This window comes from Gadus morhua, chromosome 16 (assembly GCF_902167405.1).
Source record: "Gadus morhua chromosome 16, gadMor3.0, whole genome shotgun sequence".
Classification (NCBI taxonomy): Eukaryota; Metazoa; Chordata; class Actinopteri; order Gadiformes; family Gadidae; genus Gadus; species Gadus morhua.
Window position 1 is genome coordinate 2,370,736 of NC_044063.1, and position 12,179 is coordinate 2,382,914.

At 50.7% G+C, this 12,179-nt stretch overlaps 3 protein-coding genes across 7 annotated transcripts in view; 2 read left to right on the forward strand and 1 right to left on the reverse strand.

Moving 5' to 3' along the window:
* Nucleotides 1-2,111, forward strand: part of sh2b2 (SH2B adaptor protein 2) — a 20,206-nt gene extending 18,095 nt beyond the window's left edge. For all 5 annotated transcript variants that reach the window (XM_030380133.1, XM_030380130.1, XM_030380131.1 and 2 more), the window contains exon 10: nucleotides 1-2,111. This exon is cut by the window's left edge. The gene's annotated coding sequence lies outside the window, so the exon portion shown is untranslated.
* Nucleotides 2,112-2,283: 172 nt separating this feature from the next.
* On the reverse strand, nucleotides 2,284-4,799 carry dnajc30b (DnaJ (Hsp40) homolog, subfamily C, member 30b). Its single transcript, XM_030380193.1, has one exon. It carries the CDS (start codon nucleotides 4,754-4,756, stop codon nucleotides 3,539-3,541), a length of 1,218 nt encoding a protein of 405 aa, XP_030236053.1. The 5' UTR covers nucleotides 4,757-4,799; the 3' UTR covers nucleotides 2,284-3,538.
* A 222-nt stretch (nucleotides 4,800-5,021) lies between these two features.
* Nucleotides 5,022-11,260, forward strand: bud23 (BUD23 rRNA methyltransferase and ribosome maturation factor). The gene is made up of 12 exons (XM_030380229.1): nucleotides 5,022-5,315; nucleotides 5,504-5,541; nucleotides 5,907-6,002; nucleotides 6,342-6,424; nucleotides 6,813-6,909; nucleotides 8,138-8,234; nucleotides 8,360-8,410; nucleotides 8,702-8,787; nucleotides 8,897-8,942; nucleotides 9,031-9,092; nucleotides 10,372-10,461; nucleotides 10,865-11,260. Exons 1-12 carry the CDS (start codon nucleotides 5,271-5,273, stop codon nucleotides 10,917-10,919), a joined length of 846 nt encoding a protein of 281 aa, XP_030236089.1. The 5' UTR covers nucleotides 5,022-5,270; the 3' UTR covers nucleotides 10,920-11,260.
* The last annotated feature ends 919 nt before the right edge of the window (nucleotides 11,261-12,179 follow it).

Below are 12,179 nucleotides of genomic sequence, written 5' to 3' on the forward strand. Positions count from 1 at the left end.
CGTTCCAGAACCCCGTTTGGTTCGCCTTTGTTGGTTTGTTTTGGTGTCCCCCCCCCCCCCCCCCCCCCCCCCCCCCCCCCCAGCGGCAGAGCGCTCAAAGGTCGCACGGTGCAGATGTGGAGGTTCAGCTGAGGAAGTCGTCCTCTGGAGTCATATGGCATGGATTAGCCTCGTCACACCCACTTCCTGGACACGCCTACCCACAATCCCCCAGGAGCGTGGCCTGTGGCCCGGACTGAGTGGAGAGCCCCCCCCCCCCCCCCCCCCCCATGTTTGTGAAGCTGCTCTCGTTCCGCTCCGGACGTCTCCCTGTGGACGGTTGTTAGTGCCCCGCTGGAGGTCACGTCAACACCGGGCCCGACGGCGTGGTCCTCCCGCCCCAGCTGGCCCCCCTCCCCGCGGTGCCGAGAGGGTCCCGGCGCCTTCAGAGGAGCCTGGATCCAGTGGGGCTGATGGGGACACATCATAGCACCAGGTGGGAGTGTGGTCAGCCGCCTCAAGCCGTTGGACGATGGATCCGTCTACCAGCCTACCCAGTGGACCGTAGCGAACGTTGCTCGTCTATCCGTCAACGACGTAACGGCTCATCCTACTCGCACCTGGTGGTTTAATCCGTCACCTTCAACAAGGGGGGGCCACACTGCCACGCAGAGTAACACCGTGGGTGATGACGATGCTGATTAATTGTAACGTAACATCTGAATACGCAGAGGGCTCACACCACCATGGTGCAGAACTGAGAAGGTATCAATCAGGCCGGTCGGTTAAATATGAATCAGCTTCTGCATCACAGTCCGGAGAGCCAGCGTCTCTCAAACCGTCTCATTCATGAAGAACCCGTCAGCGCCTGGGAGCGTCCATCGGGCTGAGCCTCTCGTCGTGATCATGGAAGCATTAAGAGACTCAAGATGGTTTCCCTCCATGAGCAGAGTGGAGCTCCGAGGCCCGGACCCAGCCTCAGGGCCAAAGGGGATCCACTCCCGGGTACAAACCAGTGTGTGGGGGGGTTGACTAAGAACCGGACTCGTTACTGATGGACGTGCTCCTGAAGCGTCCCCCCGTCCCAGGCAGGGTCGGTCCCCCCTCCGGTGGGATGAGCAGCCGAGAGACCCCCCCAGGGTTGCCAGATTGGACGGGAAATCTGGGCCAATCTGGGAACACGGCCTGCGTGTCTAGAAGGGAGGCCTTGAGAGCTCCGGTGCACCTCACCCAGCAGAAGGCAGGGAGATGGACGGACTCAGAGTGGGGACCCCCGGAGTGGGGACCCCCGGAGTGGGTCTGCTGGGGGGCCACAGTACAGTAACAATAGGGCCGTGCTGGAAAGATCCGTGGATCTCTATTGAGGAGTCTTTTTGTTTTAGTTTGAAAAAAACACCTTCACCTGACTCTCTGGGTCCAGGACTTTTATGCAATGGAAAAATAAACTCACTTTTGCACCTTTGTAAAGCATTTGAACCCCCGCCCCGCCCCCACCCCCACCCCCCTCCACCCCTTCCCGCGATACAGCCGTCCCAGAAGCAGTGCACCTTGGCTTAATGTAGGGTTAGATGGAATAGAGGTACATGCTTTCCACAGCAGTTTTTGTTTTGGATAGGCTAAACTTGCACAAGTGAATTTACAAATGTTGCTGGTTACAGGCAGGTGTGTATATATATATATATATATATATATATATATATATATATATATATACCGGCTTTAAAACAAAGAGCACATGAGTTGGAACGACCGCACCATGGAGATGCTTCTGTCTTTTCGACCAGGGTCACGTAGTTCCCGTTTAGGGGATGGAAGTCTTCAGTCCTGTCAGACTCACCGGGAGCTGCAGAGACAGCTATATGTGCCAATTGAAATCCTATTTTTTGAAGTATTTATTTCTCGACAGTTTTAAAAGACTTTTTCCAATCTAGTTTTATTTATGTACAATTTGATTCTCCGTGAAGAAATCTCCTCGGTTGGTCACTAGAGAAGATGGGTCATTTTCTTTTCCTAACACTAGAGCTGATTTCTGTTGTTTGGCTGAGTTTTGAAAAGTCTGTGCAGTTTTGTACAAAGTGATGTACTTGACATTCTACTTTATATTTCTGTGAATAAAACGTGATCGAACTGTAGCAAAATGTGTGTGTATATTTTGTTAATTACAATTTGAAGTTCCTTGTTAAATACTCGGCATATTGTTGCATGACTTCTAGTGATATCGAACATTATTATGCCTTACTATTTATCCCTATAAGAAATTGTGGAGAACCTTAGTGTTACAGAGAAAATGAAACTGAAACCAAAAGGGCTCGATTCCTGAGCATTTGGCTTGGTGGTTTATTTTTAATCCAGAGTTTAACAAAACTCGAGAGAAAGTTCTCTTGTGGAGAACCTTAGTGTTACAGAGAAAATAAAACTGAAACCAAAAGGGCTCGATTCATAAGCATTTGGCTTGTTGGTTTATTTTTAATCCAACAGATGTGCCTTTGTCTGTCTTCTGATCCACTGATATATTATGTTTGTGTTTGTGCATATGCAACTTTAAGGACATTGGATCTGTGCTGATTAACTGCAGGGGCACCACTCAATCAACTATACAGTAGGTCAGTATTACTGTTCAGGGCGGCGTCAGTCTGGTTATGCAGCTAGCCACTGTTACGTCGGTAGACTGAAAGAGAACAGACCCAATATCCGTGCTACACCACCACGTAATGATACCTCTGAGAGGGAGCTCATCGTTCTAATGGCTGCCAGTGCCCCCTACAGGCCACCAGTTGGAACTGAAAGGAACTATCGTTAAGATTAAGCACATTATTCATTTTTTATATTTCATCCTTTAGCAATTACTTCCCATTACCCACCACAATACCAGTGTCAAACTGGTGCCTCTGTCAACTGGTTAGACCTGCTTCCGTTAGTTAATCGGTTTTCTCCCATCAGCTATTTGACAATATTAAACAGTTAGATCTCGTTTAATAATTGTTGAAATACAAGCATTGCATAATAATTGCCATACTACGTTAATCATGTGTACCTTTTCTTTTTTAACAGAGACAGCAAGTCCTTTCTTTTCATGTATTTTATGCTTGTTTGTGGAATAAATAACGTTAACTTGAATAAACTCATCTCATTATAGTATATTACATTACAAAAACCCTACTTTAACTCGATTTCATTGGGGATTCTTTGTTTAATAAATTCCTTCCTGAGAGAACGGTGAACTAATAGGACCACCAACAGGACCAGCCAGTACACAGTACAGTCTGTATTCAGCAGGTGGATGTCAACCAGTTCCTCCTGTTGATGTCAGTGTTTCGCTCCCAGCGACTCCAGTGAGGTCACAGCGTCCGACAGCGTCCGTCTTCAACGTCCAAACGCCTCGACACAAACCACTTCCACGGCGTACCTCAACAATAAATAGCTTTAATCATCTGGCGTTGTGCGACATCAGCAACCAATCAAAACCGCCGGTCCTCCCTGGAGATCCCGCCCCTCCTCCCTGAAGCCCCGCCCCTCCTCCCTGAAGCCCCGCCCCTCCTCCCCCCAGACCCCGGGGTCCTCAGCGGGCGTTGACCAGGATCAGCCCCCCGACGGCCAGCAGGAACCCCACCGTGAGCTCCATCACCTTACTCCGCCTCCACTTCTCCCGGCTCCGCCTCCGCTGCTCCTCCAGCCACTCCCTCCTCGCCCGCGCCCGCTGCTCGCGCTCCAGCTGCTCGCCGTAGTGCGCCCGGTAGAACGCGTCGAAGTCAAACATGGGCCGGCCCCCGACCCGCGAGAACTGCTGCTGCTGGTGGTGGTGGTGGTGGTGGTGGTGGGGGGGCTGGGGGGGCTGGGGCCCCGGCCGCCGGCTGGGGGCCTCCCTGGACGAGGGCCTCGCGGCGCCGTTGAGGTCGGCCGCGCCCAGGACGCCGCTGTCGTACTTCCGGCGCAGGGCGAGGTTCCCCAGCACGCCGTACGCCTCGCTGACCTCCGAGAAGCGCCGGCCCGCCTCCTCGTCGCCCTGGTTCTTGTCGGGGTGGAGGAGGAAGGACTGCCGGTAGTAGGCCGTCTTGATCTGGGACTGGGTGGCGTGCGGCGACACCTTGAGGAGGTCGTAGTAGGCCGTCCTGCTCCGGTAAAGGGGCCCCGTGTCCTTCGTTGGGCGGCCGCTGTAGCCTCTTGCGGGGGCCCGGCGCTCCAGGAGGGGGAGGGGGCGGGGTGGAGGTCCGAGACGGTGGCCTGCTGAGAGGCCTGTGCTGAGCGTGCTGAACTCTCTGAGGAGCTGGGCTGAGGTAAAAGTTTCGTGAAGGACAGCAACGGCCACGACATCTGCTTTACTGCTCCAGCAGGTCATCCTACCAGGCAGCAAACCCACCCGGACCCCCGACTGAACACCTGGAGAACCGTGTAACGCTGTTTTGTGCACGTGCCAGTCTTGGATCAGTTCGACAAACGGGTATACACCGGGACCCGGCGGTATCCAACTCCACCTTGCCCGGTTTTCAGTAGCATTTTTAATTACGTAACGTTTTCGAGTCTTTGAGCGCCTGTGTGCGGTTGTTTTGATATTTGAACCCGGCTTATCTTCGCACAGACCTTCAGTGGACTCCGTGGCTCCTACCGGACCTCCACGGGGGGCACCTCGTCCAGGACCTCCGGGACTTCCAGCTCCGGCGGGATCCCAGCCGGGGGACCGAGCCGCTGCTCGGACCGGGAGGACGGGTCGACCCCGGGTCCGCAGCAGCGCGGACAGCCCGTGGGCGCCGGTGCTCAGTCTCTGACTGACCTCTGCCATGTTACCGGCGCCGAAGGGGCCGGAGGAAATAACACGGATGCACAGGTCAGGTATCCGGTAGGTCCGCCGCAGACCAATCAGGGTCCATGTGATCGGGAAGTAGTTATCGAAGACGACCAATCATAACGAAGCGCGGAGACGGAGTAAACAACAAACGAAAGTGTTGTTTGATCGCTCATCTGTTTTTTTTAGTAAGTGTGCTTTAGTTTATACGAGAACATACCCTAAGGTCCTTGTTCGCCTCCCAGTATGACCATTATGTTACAGCTGCAAAGGGGACCTGTGTTGCCAGATTGAACCCCGGCTGCAGCGCGCCGCAGCCGGTGTTGCCAGATTGTCCGCGGAATCTGGCAACTTTAACACTCACAGGGCGCATGACTTGACGTCACGTCCGGCCGTCTCATATGACGTCAGATATTTTCACGTGTAGAGACGGGACCACAACATTAGTTAGTGGTTTAAATTATACCTTCTGTACTCTTCATCACAGTCGTTGTCCTACACACCTACGAGAATGGCCAGCGGTCGCAGGCCGGAGCACATGGCTCCTCCAGAGATGGTTCGTAACACATGAGAAATGTATTTTTGATTAACGTCAGTGCATTTCATTACAGACTATTATTAAAACCGTGTATTAATGTGTATCCGAAAGCTTTGGTTCTACATCTGAACGTAGGGTTAGACCTTCATTGATTGGCTCGAACCATCATTGATATGTGTGATCTCCTTTGGTTGACGTGACTGCAGTTCTACAACCAAGAAGAGGCCAAGAAGTACTCCCAGAAGTAAGGACTGATGCTGCTGCTTTATAGATGATGAAATGAACCCTGTTTTGAAATGCTTAATTAAGTCAGCAGCTGACGTGACAAAGCACATATATCCTACGTGGTATTATAGTTATAGTCCTGATCTGCTCTATAAGGTTTGAGGTGATATATTGTTAAAGTCTGGGTCTGCTACAGAAGGATTGAGCTGATATTGTTGTTAAAGTCCTCTCCAGAATGATTATGGTGATATTATTGTTAAAGACCTGGTTGGCTCTAGAAGGATTAAGGTGATATTATTATTAAAGTCCTGGCCTGCTCTATAAGGATTGAGGTGATATTATTGTTATTATTGTTAAAGTCCTTGTTCTCTCGGTGGATCCCAGCTCCAGAATGATGGAGATCCAGAGCCAGATGTCCGAGCGAGCTGTAGAGCTGTTAAACCTTCCAGAAGGACAGCCCTGCTTTCTGCTGGACGTCGGGTAAGGAACACACTCACCCGGAGAGGGTTTGACCATCGACTACCTTCATATGTTGAATTTGATAAACAACCATTCACAAGAAATAATCAATTGATTTAAAATGGGAAACAAGTTCTTTATTCCATATTTTAAAACTATAATGAATAAATAGCTACATTCTATTAAAGTCAATGAATACCGGATATATAATACATTATAGCTGAGAGGTGGGAGAATTGTAATTTCAGACATTTATCAGTGTTTTATCTTTGAATTGCGTACACATACGGTGCGAGCGTACGTGAAGTTGAGGATCACACGGGTCGTCCCGGTCCCCCCCCCCCCCCCCCCCCTCTCCAGGTGCGGCTCGGGGCTGAGTGGAGACTTCCTGTCAGAAGAGGGGCACGTGTGGGTCGGAGTGGACATCAGCACCGCCATGCTGGGTCAGTTCAGCTCCACGCCGCTGCTTTCACGTTCCCTTCATCTGTGTCCACTTCACATTTCTGTCAACACTGACATTTGTGTACTAGTTAGATGCATTAGTGTGTTAATCAACATATATACAATAAATATGTAATAATAACAACATCATTGTTCAGACATTACTAACCAAGGAAGTAGGTACAGTAAATATCATCAAAGAAATTATTTTACCTGGTATTTGCCAATTAGTGTGCCGTAGTATATTGGTTTAGCTGGCTTTAATGACATCAAATATAGATGCACTTGACTTAAGCTTGTTGGGCAGCCTGCCAGTGGGGGAGGCTCAGTGGGGGGGGGCAGCCTGCCTCAGAGTGGGGGTCTCGGTACTGACCGTCTTGTGTCCTGCAGACGTGGCCCTGGACCGGGAGGTGGAGGGGGACCTGGTCCTGGGGGACATGGGGCAGGGCATGCCCTTCAAAGCCGGCACCTTCGACGGCTGCATCAGGTACAGGCTCCCCACCGTCAGAGGGGGGCTAGAGCTACATTCATGTTCCTCATCGTCACGCCAATAAAGGGGTGATGTCGTGCTTTTCCCGACTCTTCCCTTTGCATTAGACGGTTATATGACGTATGTTTACATGGTCTGAGTCCGAGCCAGAGGGAGTGTTCGCGCCCACCGTGATCGCCCCTCAATAAGTGGAATGGCTCGTTTGCACGAAATCTACTGTGTGGGCGGGGCTGAGGTGCAAAGTCCCGCCTCCCGGCTACCGAAACGTTTACAACTTCTGAGCCGGGTGTGAATTTGCCGACACACAACAAAGCGTTCGACCAATCGTAACAGAGTGGGCGTGCTGACCAATCAGAGCAGACTGGGCTGCAGGAGGGGGGGGGGGCCTTAAAGCTACATGAACGTTTTTGAAAGATGTTGAAATTGGTTTTGTGGAAATGAACAGTGTGAGAATGATAAGGGGTATTTTGAACATATAACTTGTAAGCCTATGGCATGTACCCCTATTCTAGTAGTACCCCTATATGAAAAAAAAGCATAGTAAGGGATCTTTAGTCCCTTTTTCATTCCCTGTTTCTCTGTGTCGTAGTATTTCAGCTCTACCGTGGCTCTAACCTCTAACCCGTCTGTTTCTCTGTGTCGTAGTATTTCAGCTCTACCGTGGCTCTAACCTCTAACCCGCCTGTTTCTCTGTGTCGTAGTATTTCAGCTCTACAGTGGCTCTAACCTCTAACCCGTCTGTTTCTCTGTGTCGTAGTATTTCAGCTCTACAGTGGCTCTAACCTCTAACCCGTCTGTTTCTCTGTGTCGTAGTATTTCAGCTCTACCGTGGCTCTAACCTCTAACCCGTCTGTTTCTCTGTGTCGTAGTATTTCAGCTCTACAGTGGCTCTAACCCGCCTGTTTCTCTGTGTCGTAGTATTTCAGCTCTACAGTGGCTCTAACCTCTAACCCGTCTGTTTCTCTGTGTCGTAGTATTTCAGCTCTAACCTCTAACCCGTCTGTTTCTCTGTGTCGTAGTATTTCAGCTCTACAGTGGCTCTAACCCGTCTGTTTCTCTGTGTCGTAGTATTTCAGCTCTACAGTGGCTCTAACCTCTAACCCGCCTGTTTCTCTGTGTCGTAGTATTTCAGCTCTAACCTCTAACCCGTCTGTTTCTCTGTGTCGTAGTATTTCAGCTCTACAGTGGCTCTAACCTCTAACCCGTCTGTTTCTCTGTGTTGTAGTATTTCAGCTCTACAGTGGCTCTGCAATGCAGACAAAAAGTCCCACAGTCCGCCCCGGAGGCTCCACGTGTTCTTCAGCTCCCTCTACTCCTCTCTGGTGGGTCCATGTCCTCGATTGAGGCCTGGAACGGTCGTGATGGACAGCACCGACATGGACCAGGCGTCATTGTGAATCTGTTGCTATCGTGGTAACCAATGATGTCATCCTTATTTATCTTCCAGTCGAGGGGGGGGCGAGCAGTCTTCCAGCTCTACCCAGAGAACTCTGAACAGGTGTGTGTGTGTGTGTGTGTGTGTGTGTGTGTGTGTGTGTGTGTGTGTGTGTGTGTGTGTGTGTGTGTGTGTGTGTGTGTGTGTGTGTGTGTGTGTGTGTCTGGATGCATCTGAATTATTGCACATATTATCAGAAAATGTATAAAACATCTTGCCACTGTTTTGCGGATCATTAACTGATCGTGTGTGTGTGTGCGTGTGTGTGTTCGCGTAGTTTGTAATATATTGACAGACCTTTTGCCCCCATGGTTCTGTGGCTCATGCTGACCTGAGGTCTGACCTTCTCCCCAGCTGGAGCTTATCACGTCGCAGGCCATGAGGGCGGGCTTCAGCGGCGGCATGGTGGTGGACTACCCCAACAGCAGCAAGGCCAAGAAGTCAGTTTGGGTCTCCCTAAGTACCTGTGCGGTATTTAATACAGCTAGCATGACCCAGCGTTGAGCACGTCCCTAATGGCTTTACTTTATGTTCCCTTTGTGTCCTCAGGTTCTTCCTGTGTCTCTTCGCTGGAGCTTCGGGAGTCCTTCCCAAGGTAAGCATCTCGGAGCGCCGGGACAGATGTCGGAGAGGTTTTCCGGTCTTCTCCGTTGTCCTCACTTTGCTTGCTGAATGTGTTCCAGGGACTGGGAGGAGAAGCATCCGACAGGAATGTTCCGGACCAGGTCCAGTTTTCAGGACAGAGGTACGGACGGTGTTTGGCTCGTATCACATGACTCTCTATGATGAACGCGTTGTTATACTCCGGTCTCGGCCTCCAGTGAGAGCGGGTTGGGTCCGGCCCTGCCCTCGAGGAGGTTTAAGACCCAGAATAACTGAAGGGGCGTCGTCCTGTCTGGCTCAAAACTCAGCCTGGCAGATTTTCCTCCCTTCAACATGTTTTACAGCTCGCTTCTTCTGAAGGCAGACATCCCTGAGCCAACTCAGTCAACAACATACACGCAACATACACGCTTACAGCTGTGTTTTGCTGAGGTCAGAATGTCCTAAAGCCAACCCAGTCAACAACATACTCACAACAGGCGGTATGTGTCTCAGAGCGGGTTGACTGGTAACCGGAAGGTTGCTAGTTCGATCCCCGGCTCCTCCTAGCGGAGTGTCGAGGTGTCCCTGAGCGAGACGTCTCACCCTCACTGCTCCTGACCTGCTGGCTGTCGCCCTGCGTGGCTGACTCCGCCGTCGGTGTGGGAATGAGTGCATGAATGGGTGAATGTTAGGTTATATTAGAAAGAGCTTTGATCGACAACTGGTTAGAAAAGCGCTAGCCTGGGTATACCCATGCTGCCTTGCGCGCGTTTTCATTTCGCGCTGCGAGGCAGCCTTGATTCCATGGATACGATTTTCGCTTGAGATAGGGAACCAATCACAGAACGCGGAGGGATGGCAAGACGATGACGATCACGAAATCTATGCGACACACCGAAGCTTGTAGTTTACGGATCCAAAATGGTAGCAGACGCGTTACCTTTCGATGCAGCCTTAGATAGTGTTCTAAGTAGTTTAGAATGCAAGTTTGTTTTGAAAAAATAGCAACTTTCGGCGTTAAACTCTTTCATTACCAAGAAGGACGTCTCTGCCCTGCTACCAACAGGCTTTGATTGGCTATGAGCTACGTACAGACTCATATGATAGACATTCGTAGCGCCCAATCAACGGCTCCGGGCAATCGTAAACCACGCCTCAAATACAAGAAAACGAATGTGTGGTTCGCCGACCTCATCTCAATGTAGATTGAGATGAGGCCAGGCTAGAAAAGCGCTGAATAAATGCAGTCCATTTGCCATTTACTAACAGCTGTGTTCTTCCGGTGTGACATGGCCCTGAGCCATCTCAGTCAACGCCACACACACACGACACACACACACGACACACGCACACGACATACACATACGACATAAACACACGGGTGGGTTCTGAAACGGCTTCAATGATTGTTAATGTTTCCCTTTCGCTTCACTCTGAAGAACGCGCTTCAAGAACCTGAAGGGGCGGTCTCTGAAGAAAGGCAAGGACTGGATCCTGGACAAGAAGGAGCGACGGAGGAGACAGGGCCGGTAGGTGGGGGGGAAAGGGGGGGGGGGGGGGGGGGGGGGGGCAGTAGGTGGATTTTAGGGGGGGGAGGAGACAGGCCTTCAAATCCCCGGCATCTCCATAAGTCCTGTCCTGTAGGCTGTTCTTCTGCGCAATTTGTACTAAGTGTCGTTCTCCTGTCGATCCGTGTCCTATGTTTTGTCTTTTAGCAAATACCACTATGTAGTGAAACATGGAGCAACCTTTCTTTCCTACCTGACGTTTGATATTGGAATATTGCAGAGTAGCAGCCCCCAAAGCAGTACCAGTGTCGCCACAGCCTCATAAAGCAGAGTGGTTCCAGGAGTCTTACTACGACGTCAGAGTCTGAGAGGCTGAAACCCGTGCCCACTCAAGAGATGTCCTTCCTTGCTCCCCTGTCTACAGAGAGGTCAGGGCCGATACCAAGTACACCGCGCGGCAGAGGAGACCTCGCTTCTAGGCCTGAAGGAGGCGGACCCATCGTCCCGTCTGGAAACACAGTCCGACGCAGGTCTGACAAACTGGGGGAGATGTGTGGTGCGAACTCGGTCAACAACAATCTTGTTTATGGATCGACACATTGACCGCACAACCACACAACCCGAAAGCTATAAAGGTGCTTAGCCAATGTTGTGTGGAATACAAAATAAAATAACATTTTAGATGTACAATTCTAGAGCGGCGCATTCAAACATGTAATTGAGCTTTATTTGACTTGATTGATGTCTGTTTTCTGTTTAAAGGGAGAAGTTATCCCCATCTCCTGCATACAAATTGTATTAAAAACATTTGTTTTCATCATTGCGATATTCAATTATTTCGATGGGATCTTTGGTTTCATTATTATGTGACTGTTTAAATATGAAGCGATAGCGCAAGTGGCCTCCAGATGTCGTTGTAGCGCCAGACGTAAATCGTGCTCCAATCTGAGTCTTCGTTCCACTCCTACTGGGCGTTATCGCCTAACGTTTTAAATCGATATACACAACCAACCTCCACGCCACTGAAGTCAGCCATTCGGTCAACCTTTTGAGGCGTATATAGGACAAAAGGAGAGATCCAAGTGGACAAACTCTACTGAAGATATTGATGAGGCCAATTACCGATGATTAGGAAGGAAACTGGGGTATCCAATGGGTTAACAGTAAATGGCCTCGCCTCACCTTTTATCCGCGTCACCGGGGCGTAAGTGGTCTCACCGCCCCATCAGTCAGACGTACGGGTAGACCGACGGCTGCTCGCCGGTAGAAGACGCTCACGCACCCGGTCGGACGCGACTTTAACGGACAGCGCGCCTGGAACCGCAAAAACAACCAAGACTCCGAGCGCGGTGGAGAGCAACGCGGAAACTGTCCAGAAGAGCGTCGGCACCGGAGGCGACCATGAAGGACCGAATGCTAGAACTTCGGCACGTAAGTGACGGCGTGTTATTGTACATATACATTGCTCTAGATTGGTTGTTTCCACTGGAGGGACCAGATTCATGTTCTCCAAACGCATACAGGCTGTGGTCGCAGTTGTTGGAGCGAAGTGCAGAGCGCAACAGTTGTGTCTCCCACACTACATGTATTGTAGTAGGCCTGCAAACGCTGAACTCTGTGGGATAACTTCCTCCTGTTCAGTACATCAGATCGTGTGCTTCTGATCATTCAACCCCATCAGTCCATCAGATGGTGTGCCGCTGATCATTTAACCCCATCAGCCTCCAGCTCCCCTCCAG

Excerpts from the sequence above, each read along its gene's own strand:
- dnajc30b (XM_030380193.1), bottom strand. The coding sequence starts at position 4,756 with ATGGCAGAGGTCAGTCAGAGACTGAGCACCGGCGCCCACGGGCTGTCC.
- bud23 (XM_030380229.1), top strand. The coding sequence starts at position 5,271 with ATGGCCAGCGGTCGCAGGCCGGAGCACATGGCTCCTCCAGAGATG. Across the intron at positions 8,943-9,030 it reads CTTCGGGAGTCCTTCCCAAG|GGACTGGGAGGAGAAGCATC; the intron begins GTAAGCATCTCG and ends AATGTGTTCCAG. Across the intron at positions 9,093-10,371 it reads GTCCAGTTTTCAGGACAGAG|AACGCGCTTCAAGAACCTGA; the intron begins GTACGGACGGTG and ends TTCACTCTGAAG.